We start from the raw sequence: 19212 nt of genomic DNA on the forward strand, positions 1-19212 counted from the left end.
TGCATCTGTCTCCTGGGTTGCAGCATGATTGACCGACACCCAAAGAGACCATAGATTGAATTATACAGGATCAAGTGTGTTGTATCTATGAAGACTGATTTCCATATGATGAATCTTCTCTTTGTGCATTGATATGATGGGCTGTTACAACCTGTCCAACAGGGATACTAGGACGGTGTACATAGATAGACTTGAATTAGAAAGGTAATCCATAGACTTGTGTAAGGTCACGGGCGAGTGGTGTGTAACTAGGAAGGATCACGGGCTAGCTATGAGGACTACTATGGTATCACTGATAGGTGTCTTCCTAGCAAGAGGTATGATGACCGTTGATACTTTTGTAGAGGGAGAGTATTTTGGTAAGGTATGCAGATGTTTTGATCCTTGGGGGTTATTGTCATAAAGCTGCCCAGAAGGGCGGCTTAAAAGTACAAAGATTCAAGGAGGATTCAGGGAACAAACTGAGTTTTTAGTGCTGAAATTACGACCTGAAAAGTAGCGCTAAAATATCGTATGAAATATCAGGTTGGAAATGTAGCTTGAGATATCAGCGCTAGAAATGCAACCGATAGTTACGACCCAAATATAAATAAAAAGAGATTGTGAAATGAACTAAACTGAACCGTTCTAATAGACTAATAGGTGTACGTGCAGGGTTGTAACATGGGCCCAAGATGAGGAATGAGCGTGAAGTGCATTTGTTATATGGGTGTGATATATAGATTGTCCAATTGGCTCACAAGCGATATTTTCACGGAATCAAAACTTTGACCGGTCGACCTCATCGACGTCTTTGCATTTCACAACAGCAATCTCAGTGTACTTGACTTGATCGCACCTACCTTTCTACCTCGTACCAGATCAATCGAAGAGAAGATGAGTTTCCTATTTGGCGGCGGCAGTGCGTTTCTCCCCTGCCTCATCACGTTCTCGACCGCTGTGGCTATGTCGAGAAAACCGGAGGAAGACGTATTGATTTTTGATTCTTGTTCAATCGCAGACCGATCGGTCGAAGGGTCAGTCGACCCGGCCAAGATTGAGATGGCAATGGCTGAGCTTGGTGAGTTATCGTTGACGCTCAGAACGAATCGCGGCCGCGAAAGGAGGTGTCAAGCTAATCTTACTCTGGGTCTGGAATAGATATGATCACCGACGTTTTGTATGTCCCCACTTCGTTCACCTCTCTCATGATCCGCAAGACCTTTCAGATGACTTCCTGGGCTCACCGGCGGTTGCTCCATGATTTCCAAGAGCAATCGTGTCCTGCCTCTGGCCCCAGTGGATTTGTTTAACTGACCAACCGACTGACTCATCTCCCCGCTCGCAGTAACCGACTTGTCACTTCCTGTCACACCAAATGTATCTCCTCCACGCCCAACAACCACCGATATATCGAAGGTGAACTGCTGAAGGGAGAGAGCGTGTGTATCGATAGATGTACTGCCAAGTTCTTCGAGGTGAGTCCCCGCTTCGGCTGAGACATCTGGCCTGTTCGGGAGCATCAAGGTGGATCGAGGGGGTCCCAGACATCTTCGAACGGCAGCCGGAAGAATGACGTCTTAAGGGAGACTGGTCAGAGGGCGGATTGGGCGGAATCAGGGAGAGCAGGAGAATAAAGCTGCTCTTGGCTGACATCGCTCGTTCCCGTCACAGGTCAACAAGAAGGTCGGAGAGAGAATGTCTGCGATGGGTAACGCTGCTCAAAGTAGCGGTACTTTCGGCAGATAAAAACTCTCACAATGATGTAGCATAGGATGAATGCACAGTATAACCGCTCTTTGACTCGATCCTCCAATAACGGACAAGGTCATACCAATGGCTGTGTACCAATCAAATCGCTTGGCAACGCCTAGCCAACACCCATGTCGCCCTCGACAGGGCGTATCCGCGCCTCATCACTCTTTATCATAGGCTCTTTCGCGTCTCCTTGTCCTGGCATCACTCCATCCACCTCTCCGACTGCAGAACTTTTCGGTTCTTCCTCTTGACCTAGACCATCCTCTTCGTCGTTGTCTGATAATGGATCAGAGTCTTGGTCGCAAGGAGAATACCACCATAAGGGACGATGTTGCGGTGCTGGAATATTGATGAGGTCCGGATCGAATAGCTACGGGAAAAGGTTGGCATCCAATTGAGAAGCATAATAGATAGAATCAGACAGCGGTGAAAGGCCGTGAGGGGAAGGCTTCGTGTCTGTTTTCGTGAAACAACTGGAAAAGGAAACCAACCTCGATGTATTGCTCATCGGCATAACGGTGTTTACTCCCCGCATGAGCACGATACTGATTCGGGAACTCATCAGCCGCAGTGGTGGACACCAGTATCAGAGAAAGACTCACCTCCACGAGCGTACTAGCAAAGTTCCATCCTTGCATCACCCTCAGAGCTCCCACTGTACATCCCGTCTGGTGCACTCCGATCCTTCACACGCAGATTCGTTGGTCTTGGTCAACATATTTTCGGGGTATTCTGTGCGAAGGAGGAGCTCACGGATCGATGAGAAGGACGGGATGAGCTCTGACGTCCAAAATGTAAGTCTCAAGAGCTGTCTTGATCAGTTCGTCTCGGACGGGTTTCCAATCCGTTCCGGGCGGTCTCCACAGTGTCAAGCCTAGGTGAATCTGCAAGCGCGCGTAGTCAGTCAACCGTTTCCAGAGGGACCAAGCCAGATTCGGCCGTCTCGAAGCAATTCACGAAGACACCGTGGAATCATGACAGCGGAGCAAAAGCACTCACAAAGTCCACTCCTGTTGATCGGGTGTACTGCAGCAGCGGTTTGATCGGATGCTCCGAGGTGAGAGAGATGACGGTCTTGAGATTGAGCGTGGCAAGGAAGGAGATCTGTCGGATGAGTTCCACAATCAGCCTTAATTCCGCTCGCACTGGTCAAGAGCTCGAGTGCTTTCGAGGTCGCCTTCGACACACCTGCGCCGCTGTCGGGGTAGCACATCGATAAACACCTGGTTCGACGATGGAGAACAGGTTGGGCACCTGGATGAGGGATGGTCCAGGCAGCTTGGACGACATCCTGTGATGATCGGTCATGCGCTGTCGTTGGTATGGATCCAGCCTGCACCAGCAGACCACTATGATTGTCGAGCCGACATGCTTCCGTTGTGGTAGCACGACAGCGTTGTTGACGAACACTGATCAGTATGTCAACCACAGCACACTGATTGATATCTCAAGAGCATGCATGCACCTCCTCCTCCACCTGATCTCCTGGCTGCCACTCGAGATCATCTCTACCTATTCCCTTGAATCCCCGTTCTAGCTAGCCTGTCCACGTGGTCAGTATGTCGCTGTGTAACTTTAAGCGGAGAAATATATGTACATGCTCACTAACTTCAAGCTGATCGTCGCTTACGTACTACTACCTCAGCCACAAACGCGTCGAGGTCCAAATAGCGCGTTTTCTCTTTGTTGTCGTGGTGGTGTGTGTATTGTGTATTGTGTATTTGGAATGCATTTTCAGGGTATGTCCCTTTCGTCGTTGTCGTGTCGGATGAGACAGAAGAGTGTGAGTGAGTGAGTGAGTGAGTGAGAGAGATTGAGAGAGAGGAACAGAGAGAGAAAGAGATTCGTGCGCTGTTGTTCGTTGAGAGCAGAGAGGGTCTGGAACGCTCTCCCTCTTTCATCGACACTACTGTCCGATATCCAACATATACAGCTTTGCATTCCTCAATTACAACAACACCAATAATAAAAATCTCAATCCATCCCCTTTCAAACACAAGCAGCCGAACAGTTGAAAAGAAACCACTCTCAACAAGCCTCGACCAGCCCTGGTCGTCTTTCTCCTCCTCAAAGACACTCAACGCTCCTTTCTCCCTCCCTTCCTTTTTCTCAAGCTTCCCGCTCACACTTTGATCCATTGTTGATCGATTCATCCCACGACACATCCTTTTCAGGGCATCCTTCGAATCCGACCAACTTCATCAATCGATAGCGACATAGCTTCGTCAGACAAGTCAGTGCCACAAGTCAGAGATAGTTTCTGCTTGGATCTGCTCCATCGTCGTCCTTGTCAACAGGTCTACCCAGGTGAGCGTCTGGCGCTGCTTCAGTCCGTCGCAACAGTTCTCCATCTGGATACATGGACTGACGATCATAGCTGCTTGGGCCTGGACAGTCTTCAGCCTCGTAAACTCCCTCTGAACCATCACCATGCGATTCTCCGCTACCCTCCTCCTTCTCCCTCTCGCACTGGCCCATTCTCCCGCAGGCCCTATACAACGTCGTCATCACGCTCGAGCAGTCATCGATGCGAACCGTACACCTCACCTTGTCGGCAGAGCAGGCGCGCCCATTGACAATGGCACTCTCGCATCTATCTCCGCATTCGAAGCGAGCGAGTCGTCAACAGCAACCACAGCTTCATCTACCACCAGCAGTACGGTTAGTAGCACTACCGTTGAAAGCTCCACGACCACCAGTGAACTCGCAACTTCAACTTCCTCGACGATGTCGAGTTCGAGCCCGACAGATACTGTGAGTGTTGCCCGTTCCGTCCTGACTGCTTCAGAGAAAGCTAACGGCGGTCGTACAGTCGACCTTGGCTGCTCCATCATCGTCAACCACCTCAGATGTCCCCACGTCGAGCACTACATCCACTATTGGTGAGCGTCGTTCCCGATCTTTGGCGCACTGTGACTGACCGTTTTCTGTCAACCAGACTCCACGTCCACAACCCCGATCGTTGCGCCTGTCACGACCAGCCCTACCTCCACTAACCAGGCTCCCGAAACCCTTTCAATCACCACACCTTCCTCAGTGATCCCATCTACCACCGCTGCTCGATCTACCATTGTCCTTGTCACCACCCCTGCACGAAGTACCGTCACACACTCTGCAACCGCTACGTCCGCATCTGACAGGACGACTTCCAAATCATCTGGTCTCAGCAAGCCTGCTTTGATCGCCATCATCGTGGTTGCCGTCGTTGTCGGTCTTACCGCTATCGGATGGACCGCTTTCAGGAAGTGGAAGCTTAAGCCCAGCAACCGATTCGACTCCCGAATGAAGCCCATCGACTTCTCGCCTCGTAACGATAACATGGGCGACGACTTGTGAGTGCTTTGCCTCTCGAGAAGGCAGTCCTAAATTTCTGCTAACCTCTCGCGTGTCTGATCGTAGTTTCGAAAAGACTCTCCAGAGGACCACTTCAAATTCGTCTGCAAGCCGACAGCGACAAGAGCTCGTCGCGCAGTTGGACGACCCGAACCAAGTTCCTGGTGTCCCCGAGCATGACTTCACTGCCGGAGCGGCAGGTGTGGGTGTCGGTGCAGGTGTTGGAGCAGGCTACGGGATGTACAACCAGGAAGGCTACGGTCACGCCGATCAGTATGAGTACGATCAAGCATATCAACAACATGGATACGACCAACACCAAGCCTACGATCAACATGCTTATCCTCCTCAAGCGCACGCTTATGGGGACTATCCTGCTCAGGACCAGCCTATGGCGGAGGGTTATGCCGACTTGCAACGCGGCCCTAGCATTGGTAGCGGCAGCGGTCATGGTCATGCCCACGCGGTGAACCACGAACAAACAGTCTTCCCTGGAGAGCTGACTTTCCCTAATGCGGATCAATACGGTGGTTTTGGCAGACCCACAGGTGGTGCGGATGGACCGTGAGTTGCGCATTTGGCATGATGAGGTCGTCCACCTGACATTGCTTGCGGACATAGATACGCTCAGGCTGCTCAGTACCGAGGGTACTAGATGCTTTTCTCTCACTTCATCAGTTCCGTTCTCATCGTCCCGATCTATCAATTAGCCATCACATCACAATCGACTCGCTGGACGAGCCATTGCAATCCACGTTATCTGACCTTCGTACATGTTCTGCTGCTCTACTCGAGGATTCCTAATGGTCTCATCATATCTCGTGTAATACAATTATGATAGGGCAAGGCTCAGGCGATTTTCATTTAATTTTCTTTTGACTTGACGAGATTGCGAGGCGCGAGCCACTTGTGTGGGAGGTCTGATTCCATGGATTTAGCACTGAGGTGGAATTCTGTACTATTGTATGATGCATGATCTAGGAGTTTGACAGTATGCATTCGCGATCAACGAAGGCTCAAAATCTGTTGTCCGAAGACAGTGGTCACGATTCGCTGTTGTCGGTTCCGAGACGAGCTCAGATGGCAAAAGTGGAGGAGGTCCAAAATCACAACGTCGGTCGCGTAATGTTGTAAATGACAACCTTGGTAATCACTCTGACGACTCGTTTTGTTTATCTCGCGGTTACTCGTACCAATTGGAACGACGGGTCTCACATCTGCGAGGACGACCCACCAGTGACCGGCTTCGATCACGCACAAGGAGAACGAAGATATCACAAGATGGCGACGGCGAAAATACGATCTGCCAATGCGGTGAGATTTCTCACTACTGTTCTCCATCTCTCAACGAGGCGGGATCTGCCTCTGTCTCTATTCGCTTTTACACACAGATTCATGTGTGTCGACCAACTCAGCCTTCACGATCGATCGATTGGGAGATTGTCTCATTGATTCATTGAACGAACGGACTGTACTTCTTACAGGCATCAACGTCGATTCTCGCTCCTGACTTACCTCGACACGGACACCTACCCGACGGAAGACCGTACGTCTGCTCAAACGCATCTCTCTTCGCCCCCTCTCACTCATCGTCACATTCACGATCATGATCAAGAGGTATGAGCGATGTGTCAGGACTGATCTGCCATGCTCGAACTGAACTATAGTTACAAGCTCTCGCTTGTCTGCGCCGAACAGCTCTCGGATAGAAGTAGAGATGCGATCTTCGGTCTGTTCGATTCCAACATGTGTCATCTGTACGTATGTCCTTCTCTGCCATACTGTCAGTCAATCGTATTCTCTCTGGAGGTCCACATTGTCGTCGCCACCCCACTATCTGTCGGGATGATGCTTCCGTTGCGTACCGAAAACCAACCAATTGCTAATGGCCTTCTACATATAGCCAATCCACCTCGTCGTTCCCTTACACGGAATCTTCGAAACGCGAAGAACTGTTCGAGCAAAGTACGCGATACCTTCTCCTCCTCCCAGCCTCACCCGATGACACAAAGAGTCAAGCTGGCGAGGACGAACAAGCAGGAACGAGTGCTGGTGCACGTACGACTTCGAGCGGGAGTACAAGTACCAGCACGAGCGGAAGTCTGAGCTCCAACGGAGTCCTGGATATGCCAGGGGAATCACCTCCCCCGTCTGAATCCGGTGCTATCCGTTTCAAGGCCAACATCGCCAGTATGATCGCTGGCGAGAGCAAGAGTAGGAGCAAGAGAAAGAGCAAGAGTCGCAAGCGGAAGGGTAAAAGCATCGTAGAGGCTATAGAAACTGTGGACATCGGACCTGAAGACTTGTTTGGTTTCTCTTCATTCAGATTCGATACAGAAGAGACCCTAACTCCCAGAGATGCGGAAGTAATTTATTGGTAAGTTCCCATTTCTCCCTCCGACCGTCTGACCTACCAACCACCTAAGACAGGGACACAGTCAGTCGGGCGATAATCGCTGATTCTGTTCTGGTCCATCATTTCTAGTTACGAGCTCCAGCTAGCACCTTCAGTCAGGGGACAGGGATCTGGAAAGCTGCTGATCACACATCTGGAGCAGATAGGAAGGGGACGAGAGCTGGATAAAGTCATGTTGACTTGTCTAAAGAGTGAGTCCGTCCTTCATCAGATCTGAGGCTTCGACCACACACCTTTCTAGGTCAGCCTCGCCTTCTGGGCGGTATTCGCGCGTGTGGTGAGAGGTGGCATCATCAGCCTGATGGAGTGGTCGTATGGCTCGGTAGAAATGACAAGTCTGATATGTGGCCCTGTTTCAGGTAATACGACCGCGTTGGCATTCTATACGAAACACGGGTACGTTCAACAATACCCCAGATTACGGTCTTCCTTTCCTTCTCGGATTGGTCGGTCGATTTCTCATCGGAGCCGGCGGTATGATTGACATCGAGCATAATCTTGTTCACAGCTATGTACCTGACGAAATTGACCCGACAAGGATGGCGGAAGAGGAGGAGTGGTCAGATGATGATGAGGCGAGTCAAGGAGTGGACGGTGGTGACGAGGCGAGGCAAGTTGATTATGTGATATTGAGCAAGAGCCTAAAGGGGAAGGATAAGACATGAAGCACGATGTGCATAGTATGACAACACAGTCCGCATATGTACAATTGTCGATTGGCCTACTTGAGCCTAATATCAAGGCAATCACGAGTACCCCTATGTGCACCATGTCCAAGAACAACCGCTGAACCGGGAATCGTGTCATTCCACCTATATACCCCTTTCCTCTCCCGCTCGAAGTAAAATGTCAACCAAAGTTCCACCCTCGCCGACTTCCGTCTCCTCGACAGTAGGCTGCCCGTTCTTCTCCAGCCATACTGGAAGGTGTTCCCATACCTAATCGCGAGTATCTGTGTAAGCGCAATTCTCCATCGTGGCAGAACACTGAATGCAGTCGGTGTTGCCAAAAAAGGCGTACTTCCAGCTAACTCACTCTGCCCAAGATGGCTGTGTTCTGTCTTTGGGTTTCCGCAGTCCCCCAAACGCCCTCCGCAAAAGTCCAATCCCTCTTTTGGATTTTCTTATCTACTCTCTTCTCCCTCCTGTCCTTTCTCGATCTCGGAGCAGACCGCTCTTCCGTCCGTAATCTCCTCAACCATCCTTCACCCTCCTCGCCAGCATGGTGCAAGTCCTTCGTACCCGTACCCGTTCCCTTGCCTGCGGGCGTAGATAATGACCCCATACCAGGTCTCATGGCGAAGAAGGCGGATGGATCTTCTCTCTCTCTCTTCCTCCTTGCTGCCGAGGAAGAGAGATGAGTTGATGATAATGGTGGTGGATGTTCCAGATCTATACCGACAGGATTGGAATACTTCACTTTCTTCGTCGGGGTCCCGAGTTCACTTTCTCCTTCCCTTCCAACCTCTTCATCGTCCTCGCTTTGTCCTGCACTGGACGTTCGAGTCTGAGCATTCTTATCGATCCTGGTCGAAGGTTGTCTTGTCACGCTGTGTCGTAATGGACTGGCAACGGTCGGATCATGAGCTTGTGCTTGTCGAGGTGATCGGACGAGCGAAGAGATATCTATCCCTGACGAGAACTTGAACTTTTTACGAGGGGTTGTGAACGGACTCGCCGATATCAGTGGGGGATTAGGCGTAGGTGTGACATCGTCATTCGCCTCACCCTCAATCTCAGTCCCAAATCCAGACCCAGATCCAGGAGCAGAGACTGAAGTTGAGGTCGAAGTCGTTTTGGCTGTAACAGCGACAACGACAGCAGGACGCTTTGAAGGAGAGAGGGAAGATGAAGCCTGCCTTGTGCCTCTTCCTTTGCCTTTATCGGATTTGGTAGGAGAAGAGGTCGTGGGTAACGTCGTTGATTCGAGAAGCTTCCGACATCGAGAGAGGGAAGAACGGAAATGGGCAGGTGAGACGGAAGATGCTTTTTGAGCGGATGAGAATGGGAGGTCTTTCGATTGGATCCTGGGGACAACGAGGGGCGAGTGAGCTGCGCGTTCTGTCTATGGATAGTCGTGGCCCGCCAGGCAAAGCGGAACGAAGATGAGACACATGATGACTAGCAAGGACCAAGCTTGGGCAGATTGGTGTAATCTTATCTTCTGTCCATAACAGTTCCTTGGTTCGCAATTCCCCCCATCCGTCGCGTACAGTCCACCTACAGGGTTACCACCCCTGCGCACCATCTTCACCGCTCCTTCCATGTCACAAACAGTGACGATACCTGGCCAAATCCCGGCATGAATTCACACTCACTTCTCACAACCCAACAACGCGGCCACTCCAACTAACGCCGCCCTCTCCTCCGCCTTGAGATCATTCCCTTTCCCCGGCGCAGTAAGATGACGCAAGGTCGACAAGATCTGGGCAGAGATGGGCAGAGCTGGGTGAGTTGCCGACGGGAATAGAGGGACGAGTTCTTGTGTCGACATGTTGATTGTATTGGGGCACCCAGAGAATGGTGATGCAGAGGTCAATAGGTGTAGGTACAATTGAATGGGTCGAGGAGTGAAGGGGCAGAAGAGTGAAAGAGGGAGAGGTTCGAAAAGTCGTGGAGGCGTGGGCGGATAAGAGTCGGTTGTCAGGAGGAAGACTCGAATTGCAGATCGACTTCTTCGTGTGAGAAGTCAAGCGGAATAACGGTCGCGAGGAGTAAAATGTCGAGTTCAAGATCTTGGAAAGAAAGTCATTTTGACATTGATGTTCGTCGCGTCCAAGTGGCGTTTCATCATTTCCGTTTCGCCAAAATCACTTTTCTGCTTCTGTTCAATCAGATGTGCATCATCGAGTGCATTCAAGCCTTCTTCACAGTCGTAATCCACGCTACGAGTAACTGTCCGCTTTCGCTTCCACATGGTAATAAAAACAACGACCTTTTCCTACAAAGTCAAATCAATCGACGGTAAAAGGGTGTTTCCAAAGCACAGATGAGTTTTGCCACGCTACGCATAACAACCGTAGTATAGACGGCAGGGAGGGGGGGGGGGATCCCAAAGATCTACATTGTTAAAAGGTTAAGGATAATAGAAGTGTGAATTGGCTCTAGGCCGAGGCGAGAACCAGAAGAACTCGAAAATTGATAGAAATGTATATAGTACGTCCAAATCGAACTCGTTAGTCGGACTTACGCCTCAACATCAACCTAGTCTTCATGGCTTCCGCCCTTTTCTCCCTCTCTTCCTGTTCTGCTTCGCCTTCGAAGAGAACCACATCGCCTTCTTCCTCATCCGAGTCCTCCTCATGGCCGTCACGGCCGACAACAGTCTGAGGTGCAGGTGTGCACGTGATCATGGGAATAGACAGAGTCGGACTGGCAGTGGTCATCGATCGAATGCTATCGGTGGGCGAAGCGGGCGAGGTGAACTTTCGTCGAGGCGAAGGAGTCGTGGAGCGTGGAGGAGGGGTCACCGCGACAGAGAGGTTGAATCGGTTCTCGGTCGGCGTGCACATCCCGCTGGAGACAGCTGACCAGGGGAAAGAGCCCTTTGTCGGCGAAGGAACATTACCGCTCGTTGACTCGAAGGCGACGCGGTCTTTGGGAGGAGTGACCTTGAATGCTGGTTGGCTCTTCGCGCTGGCTCTGACGATCGCTTCGAAAGAAGGGACCTCGCCGAGCGACAAGGGAGGCATAGACTTGGGTCGTGATCCAGAAAGACGGCCACTAGTCCTGGCGCGAAGAAAAGGCGCGAGACCGGGCTCTTTCTCCTGCACTTCGGTAGGGCTGGGAGGGGTCGAAGGACGACGGTTGAGAACGGACGCAAGGATGATACGCGCGTCTCGTCGAGGACTCTCATCGGTGGGAGTTTTGAGGACCTCGACCGATTCCTGACTGTCCGTTCGGTAAACAGTGCTGATCCTTGGTCGCGTCTGCTCTTGACGGGGTGCTGGGCCAGCAGATGTGCCTCGTCGATGGGCTCTGGACATCTTGGCCTGGATCTCGGCCAGACTGGGCAACCTCATCGCGTGTCTCGAAGCATGAGCTGGGAGTTTGGACTGGGATCGGAATCGATCAGAGGCGGGGGTCTCTGCGGACGACATCGCGGGTGAACCGAAGTCTGACTTGGTCCGGGAGTGTTTTGTCGCAGAGGCAGCGCTCGCCTTGGCTCTGACGGAGAATTCGGATGCGGAAAGACGAGGCACAAACTCCGGAGGCGGTCGAGTCTGGTCGAGAGTCGAGAAAGTTGACTTGGTAGGCGATGGTTCGGCAGAGCGGGTAAAGAGGGGAAAGCGCTTTCTCTGAATAGCTGCGAGACTAGGTCGTTCCGCGACCGGGGACCTCGACGAAGCGATAGACGCTGCCAGTGGAGAGTTTGGAGGGAGAACGAAATTGTATGACGGAGAGAGGGGAGGGCTTTGTGGCAAAGAGGATTCGACCGATGAAGGGGAAGCTGGGAGAGGGCTCATCAGCGATGCACTGTGCTACATGACAGATGTCAAGCGCCCATACTCACTTCGTTCTCGATCATGTCGCTCTTTTGCACGCTCCACTACGTCCCACAAAGGTTTGGCTCTCTGAGGGGTGGTAATCCTTTGACGTCCCTGACTCCATGGTTTCATCGCTGCCCAAGCTGCCTCTTGGAAATGCTCGGCAGGCCAAGACTTGCTTGATCCAGTCAAAATCTCCGGTGGCGTCGGCATCTGACCCATAACCAAATTGAACGATGGCGAGTTCGGATCAGGCTGGAGAGCTGCCTCAGCCACGGAAAAAGCGAGAAGACGGAGATGTGTAGGATCAGGAGAGGGGGGACAGTAGGGTGATTGCATCGAAGGTCGGGGCAGGAAGATTGATTGTGCCATGTTGATCGTATTGTATGACGAGTCCTGCTCGAGTGAACGATTGTGATGGGAGGTTGAGTGATATACGTATGGGGTGTGCAAGGCTACCAGAACCTGTTTGAAATCACAAGGCAAGGTTTGGAACGGTCCCACGGCTTATAACTTCCGAGTCGCTTGAGACTGATCCTTTGACGATTGGGGATGAGCGCGGGAGTTTCAACGATCTATCGAGAGAGATCAAAGGAGCGCCTGATTCAAAGCAAGGAATGAAACGGACTACTAAGCGATGATGATCTCCTGTCAGCGTGTGTGCGATTCTCTGAGCATGGAGCGAGCCGGCGCGGGACAATGAAACTGAAAATGAAGGTAGTCCGAAAAGAGTGGGGGACGGAAGATGGATTAGGGAATGAATGAAAGATGCTGATGGAGTTGTGAAAGCGTCGCGTGAAGAAGTGGAGAACGATGAGGGTTGAGTGATGTGATATACGCGTGAGGTTGACTGATGCGCTAAAGGGAAGGATATGCGAGGGAGCTGAAAGGAAGCTGAAAGGAAGGACAGCATGAAACGCGATGGCGCGATACACATAGGGACTTGTTCTCCGCTTGGATCAACATCCTCCGTCCTCGGGCTTCTTGTCCCCGACTGGCGCACAGCATGGTGACTGCTCCTCGATGACTGCCTCTCGATCGCTCCAAGCCACCAAGGAAACAGGATGAAAAGCAATTTCACGAACTCACCTTGAGCACAGAACGAAGAACCCGAAACGGACACCTGGTCCTCTAACAAGCGACAGAGCTAGAGAAGAAGATCCGAAAGATTTATCGAGTCCTTTCCTCCTTCAGTTGTAGATCGATACCAGTCCTTATATGACTATCCAAAAAGTAGAGCCAACGCGTGCGTGTCAGACACGTTGTGTTTTTGAGACAGATCAGTCGATTGGTTGATCGACGAATCGAGAGTGTTCAGGTGAGACTTGATTTGTTGCGGGTCGGACCGAAAGAAACGTATCGCAAAGAAGCAGTTTCACCGAGAGGAGAGGGGCAGAAGGTTGTGAAGCGGGTGTTTTGACTTGTCTGACCTGAGACACTTGATGACCGTTCAGATGTGTTTGGTCGAATAAGGTAGGACGTGAGCTGGTCGTTATTGGACGTGGACTTGGACGTGAACGTGTTGTGGCTTGACTCTGATGGAATGTGGGTTCGTCGAATGATGTGCGTGATCGACGCGTCTTCTGTTGCAGGTGGCTGACGATGATGCGAATGGAGTATGTAGAGATGGACAAGAAAGCAATATGAACCAAAAGAGTGTGTACGTGGGTATGGGAAGCTGGACTTGGCGAGTCGAGTAATGTGCGAGCTGTCGAGAGTGAAGAAGAAGAAGTCGGCGAACCAGTCAACCGAAGATGCAAAAGGATTGAAGAGAACGAGGAAGTGTGTGAATGAGAGATAGAAAGAGAGGAAGACAGAAAGTCCGTCTATGAAGTATCTATCTGACTATCTCCTACCTACATACGACACCACAGTGACCGATCCAGACCCGACATTTGTGGTGAACAATAAGTTCATGTAGGACACAAGTTACCTTCTGGATGGACAGGAGTCACCTCCCCATGCCACCTGGGTGCGTTGATTTCGCACAAAAAGCAGAGAACGCCACGGTATGGAACGTCGTTTCCGTACTAAACCCCTGAGGTGATGCCCTGAAAATCAACAGCGACACCACACTCTGACGTTTACACAATGGTAGATCGCATTCGCTCTTGGCACAAGGAAAGAGTGTCAGGAAATAGAAACATGGCCGAGTGACAGTAGTGATAGCGCGTTTCGGTTATACCTTTACGGATGGGACGTGCCTTGTCTGACGGGTCGAGGAAAGAGTGCCAGGTTCTGTTTGAAGGAACAAGGGAGGCTCGTTAGGGCTTCTTTACCAATCTGCAACGACTGGTCGACAAGCAGACGCTCAGTGACGCTAGTGCATGACACGAAGAGGCATCACTGTGCCCTCAAACAGGACGCGCGCCACCAATGTTGCCGATACTCACGACTCATCGGTATCGAGGCATGTATGAATGACAATCTTGGTTTGCGCCTCAAGCTGTCATCAAGAGGTGGCGGCCTTGCATCTGTCAACCCGAGAGGTGTGACCACGGTAGATTCGAGAAGCAGATGATAGAGTGCGGGTGACACCTCAGAAACGATGGATCTCCATACCACTGGTTGAAAGCTCCTCTGCTACGCCCCACAAGATGAGGATTCGGGGGCAAAGAGATCTAAATGGGGTGGAATAAATAAAGTGTAGTCAACGATTGAGTGCTTTGTGCGGAGGGTGGAGGTGGATCCGCACAATTCACTCAAATTACGGAGGATTGACCATTTGCTATAACTTACAATACACACTGAAGGATCCTTCTCGATGCATCTCTCAGTTGTATCCTGCTAACACAAATCAAGACATATCAAGAGCGAAGACCACAGCATCCTGGATTTAGCATCCAGACATCTACACGGGAATTGCTTATTCGTTACTTTCACTGCCTATCTTCACGATCTAGCGCTTTGCAGTGCAACCCTATCAGAGCTAGCAAAATGGAACTTTCAACGCTGCCGACATCGCTTCCTACTGTGACGCTCCTTATCGAGAACATGCACTGCACTTCTTGCTGTGAAGCGATAGATTATCTTCTATTGCCCCTCCCACATGTGAGAGGAGTGTCGACATCGCTTCTGCTACGAACAGTCACATTCTCTATCGATACATCTCGATCCTCGTCAAAGATTCCGACGACGGTGGGAAAGGTGCTCAAGGATGTGATCGATATCCTGACGTCTGAGGGAGGCTTCGTGGTCGTTGCTGAATCGGCGAACGGAAACGGGCTCACACGACCCTCTCAAAGGAGTTCTTCTAGGATCAGCGGTGGCGAAATCTTCACACCTCGAGTCAAAGATAACGGCTGGCTTAGTAGACTTGGACTGTCGATCAGAAAGGGAAGGGAAAGGAAGAGGACGGATGAGAGGAGGCAGAAGCACTTGGAGCATTGCGAGGAATGCAAAGAGAGAGAGCGACGGGCTTCGAATACCAACTATGACGGAGCGGAAGCCTCTCTCGTATCAGATGCTGCTCCACCAGCATCGTCCGCCCAGCAATCATTACCCGCGGCATTACGGGTCGGAATCTCTCCCGATGACCGTATCTTGAAGACTACCTTATCGATCGAGGGCATGACCTGTGCATCGTGTACATCATCGATTACTTCAGCTCTCAAATCTGATTCGTCAGTGATAGAGACAAGCATCAACCTTCTCGGCTCATCCGGAGTAGTCCGACACCAAGCTTCCCTTGCACCTGAGGATCTTGTCTCTATGATTGAGGATATGGGCTTTGATGCGCAGGTGATGTCATCCGGACCCGAGATCCACGTTGCCGAAACCCGAGAAGCGAGCAAGATATTTAAGTCTGTGTTCGCGATCAGCGGGATGACCTGCGCGTCATGTACGGGCTCAATCACAGCAGTGTTACGGGATGCCAAAGGTGTTCGGGATGTGTCTGTGGACTTGTTGGGCAATCGCGGAACAGTCACACATTCTCCCGAAATCTCGACGGACGAGTTACAGACCATCATCGAAGACGCGGGTTTCGATGCAGAACTGACATCGACGGAACCGCTCGATACTACCTCCGGTATAGGTACCACGGCTGGCAAGAATGACAGACCTCGCAGTCGCACTGTACAAATCCGAGTCGAAGGTCTCTTTTGCGATCAATGCGTCTTTAAAATCAACAATCATCTGGCCATCTTGCCATTGGTCCAATTCACACCCATCTCGCTACATACTCCAACAGTCACGGTTGAATATATCCCGCATCAACCACTGACAGTCCGTACAATTCTCGAATCCGTGTCAAACCTCGCAGAGGAGTTCGAGGCCGAAGTTGTGAAAACTCAGAGCTTGAACGAGAGGAGTCAGAAGATTCAGAGAAGAGAAGTACGCGTTCTTGCTGGACATTGCTTGGTAGCGGTCATCTTTGCGATCCCAACGTTCATCATGTGAGTGCATGATTTCAGCTATAACCTTGCCTCCTTAGTCGAAAGACAGCCGCGTGACCAACTGACACTATACAACAGTGCAATCGTTGGGATGATCTTGGTTCGAGGCAGCAGCCCTTTCAAGATGAGCTTGATGCGTCCAGTATGGGGTGCAGCGAACCTTGGTACCATCATTCTTTGGCCCTTGGCCACTATCGTTCAATTCGGTGTGGGACGGTGAGTTGTCGATACATGAATCCATCTTGTAGACGTCAATGAGAGATTTAGTGCTGACGAGAGTCTCTTAATGATGGTAGTTTATTTTATCAAAGAGCATTCGCATCCTTGTGGCCACACCTGCGAGCTATGGCACCTGCCATTCTACGACCGAAAGCTGCTCGTCGCACCCCCCCCAGACCACTGACATGGCGCGCACTGTTCACTTTTGGCAGCATGGGTAAGTGCCTTGCTTTCTGTACACAGGAAAGGCAAGAGCGAGATACGTCAAACGAAGCTGACATTGATTTCGCAGACCTTCTCGTTGTCCTTTCCACGACTGTCAGCTACTTCGCGTCTATCGCGATGCTTATCCTCGATGTTCGGGCTTCGCCCGGCACGGAAAGCGTTGGGACATACTTCGACAGCTGCGTCTTCCTCATCATGTTTATTCTGATCGGGAGAACCCTCGAAGCTTATGCGAAATCAAGGACAACGGACGCGGTCAGCTTGCTCGGAACGCTGAGACCTGACACAGCCCTTTTGGTGGGAAAGCAGGATGGTGATGATGATGCCACTCGAAACAGGTCGACTTCAACGTCGCATTCCAGTTCGTCTAGTGATCCTAACATCAGAAACCACAAAAATGTACAAAGTCATGACGAGATTGAGGGCACAGTCGCCACCGGCTCCCAGCGATCTAGTCGTACGGTCCCTGTATCACACCTAGAAATAGGTGATCTGATCCTCATACAACCTGGCTCTCTTCCTCCTACAGACGGCACAATTGTGGCTGGCGAAACCACCTTCGACGAATCCTCTCTCACTGGCGAATCCAAACCGATCCACAAGTCTCCAGGGGACGAAATCTTCACCGGAACAATCAACAAAACTTCAGCCATCACAGTTCAGGTGGATCGCTTAGCCGGAGATACCATGCTGGAGAAGATCATCGGCGCTGTTTCTGATGCTAGTTCTCGAAAAGCTCCGTTGGAGAAGTTGGCAGAAAGACTGACCGGATTTTTCGTTCCGATCATTGTCTATCTATCCCTCATTGTGCTCGCCGTGTGGTTGCCACTTTGCTTGACTGGGACAGTTGACACGAGTGGCAGAGGAGGAGGAGCCGTATTCTTCGCTTTGGAATTTGCGATAGCTACATTGGTGGTAGCTTGTCCTTGCGGTATAGGTCTGGCTGTTCCTTGTGCTAATGCAGTCGGGAATGGAATAGCGGCCAAAGCGGGGATCCTAGCAAGCGGAGGAGGCGAAGCATTCTTGGCGGCCACGAAAGTCGATCGGGTGGTTTTCGATAAAACAGGAACCTTGACCGAGGGTAAATCGGTGGTGACGGACGAAAAATGGCTATCAGCGTCAGCAAACATGGAGACAGTGAAAAGAGCTTTGGAAGAGGTAGAAAGAGGTAGTACACATCCATTGGCTGTGGGTCTCATCGAACATCTGGAGACTAGTAGAACGGGTAACAAACAACAAGACAGTGTGGAAGTCTTACGGAGTACGGAAGTGGCGGGAAGGGGATTGAAGGCTAGAGTCAAGCTTGGAGAGTCGGTTTTGGACCTACTGGTCGGCAACGTGTCGCTCATGACCGATAATGGCATCGAGCTGGACCCGGACGCGAGCGAATCGGTGACCAAATGGTCAGCCGAAGCCAAGTCAGTAATACTGGTTGCCTGTCGTGAGGTGAACAGGTTCAGCGTCGACACCGCTGTCGCCTCGACCTTGGATCCGGTGGCCACTGCACCAGAATCCTCCACAACACCTGATCGAAGCGAGACATCCATCAAGCCAGTGGGAGATTCGTACACCTTGTGCGCGCTGTACTCACTATCCGACCCTCCTCGACCTACTTCGGCCGCCCTGATTGCTTTGCTCAGAGCCTCGAGGAAGAAGGTGTCCATGCTTTCAGGCGATAATGAGACGACCGCCCGAGCCGTGGGTAAGATGATAGGTCTCGAAGAAGGAGAGGTGAAAGGTGGTGTGGGGCCTGAAGGAAAAGCCGAAGTGATCAGAGTGTTTCAGGGAGACGAAGGGAAGAGAGAAGTGGTCATGTTTGTAGGAGGTGAGTATTGTCATCGAGGCATTGCGCCTATTGCAAGTGGGAGTGGGGATGTTGATACTGACCGCGACGGTTGTAGATGGATTAAACGATTCGGTCGCTCTTGCCGCTGCGGACGTATCCGTAGCGATGGGTCATGGTTCTCAAGCGACCTTGGCTAGTGCAGGTGAGTCATGGGGAATATATACCGGACGACTTGCCTCCTCCTCACAGGAATGTGTGCTGATCAGAAAAATCTCCCTCGCTACACCAGACTTCATCCTTCTCTCATCCCATCTCCCCACCCTCCTTCCCTTACTCAACATCTCTCGAAAAGTCATCAATCGTCAGAAACTCAACCTGCTCTGGGCACTCCTGTTCAATGTTGTCTGTCTGCCTTTTGCAGCGGGCGTTTTCTACGCTGCAGGTGGGAAGGGAATACGGTTATCGCCTGTTTGGAGCGCGGTGCTCATGGCCCTGAGTAGTGTTAGTGTTGTGGGTAGTAGTTTGGCTATGCGGTGGGGCTTGTAAGAGCGGCAACGAGGATGTGACTCGAGCTTTTAAGTATGATGTACGGACGGAGGAGGAGGATGTATCG

General features: G+C 51.3%; 7 protein-coding genes across 7 annotated transcripts; 4 read left to right on the forward strand and 3 right to left on the reverse strand.

The window, feature by feature from the left end:
• Positions 1-876: 876 nt before the first annotated feature.
• On the forward strand, positions 877-1728 carry IAR55_002909 (mitochondrial import inner membrane translocase subunit TIM10; the record flags this gene model as incomplete). Its single annotated transcript, XM_066946020.1, has 5 exons — positions 877-901; positions 1001-1060; positions 1141-1159; positions 1328-1457; positions 1654-1728. The coding sequence occupies 5 exons, from the start codon at positions 877-879 to the stop codon at positions 1726-1728; spliced, it is 309 nt and encodes a 102-aa protein (XP_066803521.1).
• A 121-nt stretch (positions 1729-1849) lies between these two features.
• On the reverse strand, positions 1850-3027 carry IAR55_002910 (uncharacterized protein; the record flags this gene model as incomplete). Its single annotated transcript, XM_066946021.1, has 6 exons — positions 1850-2107; positions 2229-2282; positions 2340-2421; positions 2491-2621; positions 2737-2841; positions 2926-3027. 6 exons carry the CDS (start codon positions 3025-3027, stop codon positions 1850-1852), a joined length of 732 nt encoding a protein of 243 aa, XP_066803522.1.
• A 1140-nt stretch (positions 3028-4167) lies between these two features.
• Positions 4168-5725, forward strand: IAR55_002911 (uncharacterized protein; the record flags this gene model as incomplete). Its single annotated transcript, XM_066946022.1, has 5 exons — positions 4168-4491; positions 4550-4619; positions 4676-5069; positions 5137-5634; positions 5692-5725. 5 exons carry the CDS (start codon positions 4168-4170, stop codon positions 5723-5725), a joined length of 1320 nt encoding a protein of 439 aa, XP_066803523.1.
• Positions 5726-6351: 626 nt separating this feature from the next.
• Positions 6352-8151, forward strand: IAR55_002912 (uncharacterized protein; the record flags this gene model as incomplete). The annotated part of the gene is made up of 7 exons (XM_066946023.1): positions 6352-6384; positions 6555-6616; positions 6738-6827; positions 6974-7447; positions 7556-7677; positions 7846-7882; positions 7995-8151. 7 exons carry the CDS (start codon positions 6352-6354, stop codon positions 8149-8151), a joined length of 975 nt encoding a protein of 324 aa, XP_066803524.1.
• A 147-nt stretch (positions 8152-8298) lies between these two features.
• On the reverse strand, positions 8299-9979 carry IAR55_002913 (uncharacterized protein; the record flags this gene model as incomplete). Its single annotated transcript, XM_066946024.1, has 3 exons — positions 8299-8424; positions 8522-9512; positions 9804-9979. The coding sequence occupies 3 exons, from the start codon at positions 9977-9979 to the stop codon at positions 8299-8301; spliced, it is 1293 nt and encodes a 430-aa protein (XP_066803525.1).
• A 682-nt stretch (positions 9980-10661) lies between these two features.
• On the reverse strand, positions 10662-12344 carry IAR55_002914 (uncharacterized protein; the record flags this gene model as incomplete). The annotated part of the gene is made up of 2 exons (XM_066946025.1): positions 10662-11935; positions 11999-12344. The coding sequence occupies 2 exons, from the start codon at positions 12342-12344 to the stop codon at positions 10662-10664; spliced, it is 1620 nt and encodes a 539-aa protein (XP_066803526.1).
• Positions 12345-14909: 2565 nt separating this feature from the next.
• Positions 14910-19145, forward strand: IAR55_002915 (uncharacterized protein; the record flags this gene model as incomplete). The annotated part of the gene is made up of 6 exons (XM_066946026.1): positions 14910-16369; positions 16448-16585; positions 16666-16805; positions 16881-18638; positions 18715-18801; positions 18889-19145. 6 exons carry the CDS (start codon positions 14910-14912, stop codon positions 19143-19145), a joined length of 3840 nt encoding a protein of 1279 aa, XP_066803527.1.
• Positions 19146-19212: the final 67 nt, after the last annotated feature.

The sequence above is a fragment of the Kwoniella newhampshirensis genome, chromosome 5 (genome assembly GCF_039105145.1).
Source record: "Kwoniella newhampshirensis strain CBS 13917 chromosome 5, whole genome shotgun sequence".
NCBI classification, from domain to species: domain Eukaryota; kingdom Fungi; phylum Basidiomycota; class Tremellomycetes; order Tremellales; family Cryptococcaceae; genus Kwoniella; species Kwoniella newhampshirensis.